Below are 4,879 nucleotides of genomic sequence, written 5' to 3' on the forward strand. Positions count from 1 at the left end.
TATTATAAAATAATAAATGTATTAAATTATATTTTATAAATTATTAAATATATTTTATTTAGTTTTTTATAAATTATAATTATTTATATAATTTGTATAGGTGTTATTAATTGTTTAATATATCACTTCATTTTTAAATGTGCATTTGAAGTTTTAAATTGCTTTTCAATTGTATTAATTAATTTTATTATGTATAACTTTGTGCACACGCACACACACACATTTAGATAACAATAGTTTTTTAAAATAATTTTTATGTAATATATTTTACATAATATATTTATATATTTTATCCATTATTGTACAAAATATATATGTTATTTATAAGTTATTATTAATTTAACTATCACTTTTTATTTTAATTTAATTGTGTAATTGCTAAAATTTATTTAGTAGTTGTTATGGGATATCAGACTCCGAGACCAAACAGGTGAGTTTATTGACAATTTGAGAAATGAAAAATAGCGGATCAATAAAGGCAAAAGAGAGTCTTTCTTGATGATAATAGTAGTATTGAAGAATGTTTTTGTATTATCAGGTTGATGGAGTGCACACAATGAGTGACGAAACAGACGAAGAGATTCCAGGAGCTAGGGACAGGTGAGTGATGCCGGTAAGGAGTTTGGGGAATACTGGCAGACACAGGAGAACACAAGGGAGACAAAGAATATCTTGGGAGTTTCATAGGATAGCAGGTACTGTATAAAGAAATTGTTTGTGTTTGAGTCTTAATACACAAGGGAGACCAGACAAAGTGGCAGACAGGAGTGTGCACTCTTATAGTGCTGATTTTGGTGATGGGATGATGAGGAACAGGTATGAGTGATCAGTATTCTTGAGATTTAGTGCACACTTGAGTAGTGGAAGAGCCTGGTGTGACCGTGAAAGAACCACGGCCCACTCCTAAGGGCAGAAAACCCCAATGTTGTGGTGGGTGGCCTCTCCCACGTGGTGCTGGACATTGTGGATGTGACGCATGGAACTCGATTAGTAGGTTTGGATCTGATATGTTGTCCCTGGAGATCAAAGATCTTTCTTCTCGATCATATCCAACCCAGTCGACAAGATATTCCAGCCGACCACCATGGTGCTAGGAATTTAGGATCTCCTTCACCGAGTAGACCGTTCCGTCTTCCAATACCATCGGAAGAGGGGGATCAATGCGACCAGGCTCTTTGGAGAGAGGCGAGACAGGTGAATGATAAGGTTTGAGAAGGGAAACATGAAATGTGTGGTGGATCTTATACTGTGCAGGGAGTTTTAATTAATTTGTGACGGTGAATTACCGGGAAGGGACCAATGAACCTGGGACTTCCCTTCTTACAGGGAAATCGTAACCGGATGTCCCGAGTGGAGAGCCAAACCTTTTGTCCAGGTTGAAAGACAGGAATGGAGGCTCTCCGAGCACTGGCATGTAGTTGGTGGCGATGAACAGCCCATTGAAGGTATTGATGTGCTGAGTCCCAGACCCTCTTGCTCTCCTGGAACCAGTGAGTGATCGATGGTATGTCGGAAGGTTCCCTCAGACCAGGGGAACAGTGGTGGTTGGTAGCAGAGTATGCAATGGAATGGTGTCAAATCCGTGGAAGACTGGCGGAGGGAATTCTGTGCGTACTCGGTCCAGGCAAGGTAACAGTTCCAGGAGTTCTGGTGGCTGTGGCAGAAGGTATGGAGGTAACGGTCTATCTCCTGGATTTTCCTTTTGCTTTGCGGATGGTATCCTCATGAAAGGCTTACAGTCACACCTAGGAGGGAGAAAAGGGATGTATTAAGCCATTCCGGGCCACCAGAAGCGATCTAGAAACAGCGAGAGGGTTTGATTGGTCCCAAGCTGGCCAGTGCCCAGGGAAGTGTGCACAGAGTGAATCAGAGGCACACGTTGAGTTTTAGGTATATAGTTGCGATTTAGGAGACACCCCGGTAGAGGAGGATCGGAGATAACTGGCGGATGCTATTTCCTTGTCCAGAGACCATTGAATTGGGCTGACTATCAATTCTGGAGTGAGAATGGACTCAGGTTTCTCAGGAACTTCCTCTGGAGCGTGGAGATGAGAAAGAGCATCCGCCTTGGTATTCTTGATCCCTGGATGGTAAGAGATGGAGGAATTAAAGCATGTGAAGAAGAGGGCCCACCTGGCCTGTCTGGGCTTAGAGTCTTTTAGCTTCCCGGAGAGATTCCAAGTTGCGATGATCGGTGAGAACCACAAACAGATGATGGGACCATTCCAACCAGTGTCTCCATTCCTCTAGAGCTAGTTTGATTACCAAGAGCTCTCTTTTGTCAATGTCATAATTTTGCTTTGCCGAGGATAGCTTCTGGGAGAAGGCAGAGTGGTGAAGAGTAGTAAGCTGCACCATAGTGGTGAGCGGATGAGTATTTACAGAAGAGGATGAAACAACATTCACCATGGGTCTGGGAGGATGGATGGGACATGTTTGAATGACCATAGACATAGCCCCTAGATCAGCCGACATTGTTGCTTGGCCGAAGACAGACGTGATCAATCTGCATGGGATTGTGGGGTGGTTCTGGAGAGCTGGGATACTCTGGCTGGTGGGGATAGTAGGCGGGATTTTGGCACTGATTTTCCATGACACAATTAGAGACATGAATGGAGAGTTGGATGAAATGCTCAAGCCCAATTGTTTCGTCATAAGCTGAGAGATACAAGGGAGACCAGACAAAACAGCAACGAGGAGTGTGCGCTATTATAGTGCTGTTTCTGGAGATGGGATGATGAGGAACAGGTGTGAGTGATCAGTATTCTGGAGATTGAGTGCACTGAGTGGTGGAATAGCCTGGTGTGACCGTGACAATAGTTAGTTGTTTATTTGATTATTTATTCATTTTTAAGTGTGTGTGTGCATATATATAAACAGTATACATTGCATTTAATCCTTTTTGTGCTTTAATGTTAATTGTGCTTTTAACTATATTTGTGTATATCAGTGTCAGCATGTTAGCAGATAGCACTTCCAAAAAGACAAACACATTGCTAATAAGGTTTTCAACATTATTTTGACATTTCTGCTTTCCATAAGGATGAAAAAAGACTCCTTCAAGGGCTAATGGCATATTCCCTTGCAGTAAAGACATGTAAAGCAACATAACAAACATGTAAGATGTAAATCTCTCTATCTCTCTCTCTCTCTCTCTCTCTCTCTCTCTCTGTGTGTGTGCATAGAATGGTCCAAATCTATTACCTCTTCTCATCTTCACCCCAAACCCCTCTGAAGTCTGGATGATCAATAATTTACATGCATCAGTGCAAGTCTAGGAATGCACAATGGTTCGCTGTTTGCTTTGCTTCAATGTAGGTTTACTGGAGAAGATTTGCTGCCATGCAATGACAGCTTATCTTGCCAGTTATTAAAGTGTCTCTGTGATTGCTATGTAATAATAGCTATGTGTCACCAGCTGTTGTGTCTTTTGATGGGTAATGTCAATATTCAGGTACACAAAGTTTTATACATACTGATGTTTTATATACTGATGTATACTGTAGGTGCAGAGCACGAAATTGCATCAACATGTCTGTGTCAAAAGGTTTTTCAAGGCATTCGTGTTTTTGCAGACGTTGTGATCTTGCATGACTTCAGATTTGCTTAGCTGGCATACAGATGGGCATTGCTGTTTCTGGCCAGTAAAAGAATTTGATTTGATTCCCAATTCGCTATTTGATGATTTGTTCTGATAGACTGGATTATCAGACCATCACTCCATTAGCCAAACTAAAATGATTAAGAGCACTTTGATCATGATTCTAGCTCCATTTGACTTTTTTTTTCTCCGGGAAAATATGCCATCAAGGGCATTATATATAATATGTACACTGTAACTGTATCAAGTCAAGGTGAGTTAAAATTTAGGTTTTTAAAACTAAACATTTTAAATAATGGAAAACTGGCATAATTGGCATAATTTTCACTTTTAAATTACCGCGATTTTACCTCGATTGGACTGACCAAATTTAGTGGCAAAAATCACACAAACACCTTTTACCTAATATAATCATGCACTGCAGTTTTCAAAGAAATAATTTCCTTTGCAAATTGCATTCAAAATCCACTTGGCTCAGAAATCAGAGGGGGAATGTGACCCTCAGTTTAAATGTCCATGGTGAAGTTTTTATGGGGTGGGGTCCCTGGAATTGTGTAAGAACTCAAAGAGATATCTAATCCAGACAGGACTGCACCTTCGTTTGAGGAGGTGCAAAAATTTGCCAAAGGAAATTGAAAGCTGTCATGGATGGATTAGTCCTGTAATAGTGGGACACATATCTTGAGCCTGCGAGCTTCACTCAGAGACTGTGGGCAAATGAGGGAAAGGCATAGAAAAAGGAAATGAAATTCATTTCATAGCTCTTCAAGCACACATGCCCTCACCCGGAGAAACCCTCTCTAAAGCCTCCGCGCAGACTCTCCACCAATGACTGACTGGAACCTTTGGTAGTGCTTCCCTCCCCGGGTCTTCAACACCCAAAAGCTTTCCCTTCCAGAGGGAGACTGAGCAACTTGAAGGGCTCTCTGTATGCTCAATTATGAGATTCATGAGTTTCAAGCAATTTTCTGGAATCGTGGCTGTTTTTGCAAATGTTCAGAGATTGAGATTTTTGCTGAACCATGAAATGTCCTGAAAATTACCCAAACTTTGGAGATCTCTTTAATAGGCCACAGATAAAAGATAATTCTTTTGAAACTTCAAATCTTCTCTGATAAAACAATACTAATAAAGTACAATCGTTCATCAACAGCATGTTGTGTTTTGGTTGATGGTGTTCCAACATCAAAACTTTTTGGGTCAACCACTGAACATGCTGTTTTTTTCTAATATGGAGATTAAGCCTTTCTGAAAAAGAGGGGGGGGGGGGGGGGGGGG

At 40.8% G+C, this 4,879-nt stretch overlaps 1 protein-coding gene across 1 annotated transcript in view; it reads left to right on the plus strand.

Moving 5' to 3' along the window:
• The first annotated feature begins 1,506 nt into the window (after nucleotides 1–1,506).
• Nucleotides 1,507–4,879, plus strand: part of LOC107584614 (importin-9-like) — a 35,947-nt gene continuing 32,574 nt past the window's right edge. Inside the window, exons 1-2 of the mRNA XM_016271326.1 lie at nucleotides 1,507–1,674; nucleotides 2,027–2,070. Coding sequence (XP_016126812.1) covers nucleotides 1,507–1,674; nucleotides 2,027–2,070 — 212 coding nt within the window. The remainder of the gene's footprint in view (nucleotides 1,675–2,026; nucleotides 2,071–4,879) is intronic.

The sequence above is a fragment of the Sinocyclocheilus grahami genome, unplaced genomic scaffold, assembly GCF_001515645.1.
Source record: "Sinocyclocheilus grahami isolate Dianchi unplaced genomic scaffold, SAMN03320097.WGS_v1.1 scaffold61.1, whole genome shotgun sequence".
Lineage (NCBI taxonomy): Eukaryota > Metazoa > Chordata > Actinopteri > Cypriniformes > Cyprinidae > Sinocyclocheilus > Sinocyclocheilus grahami.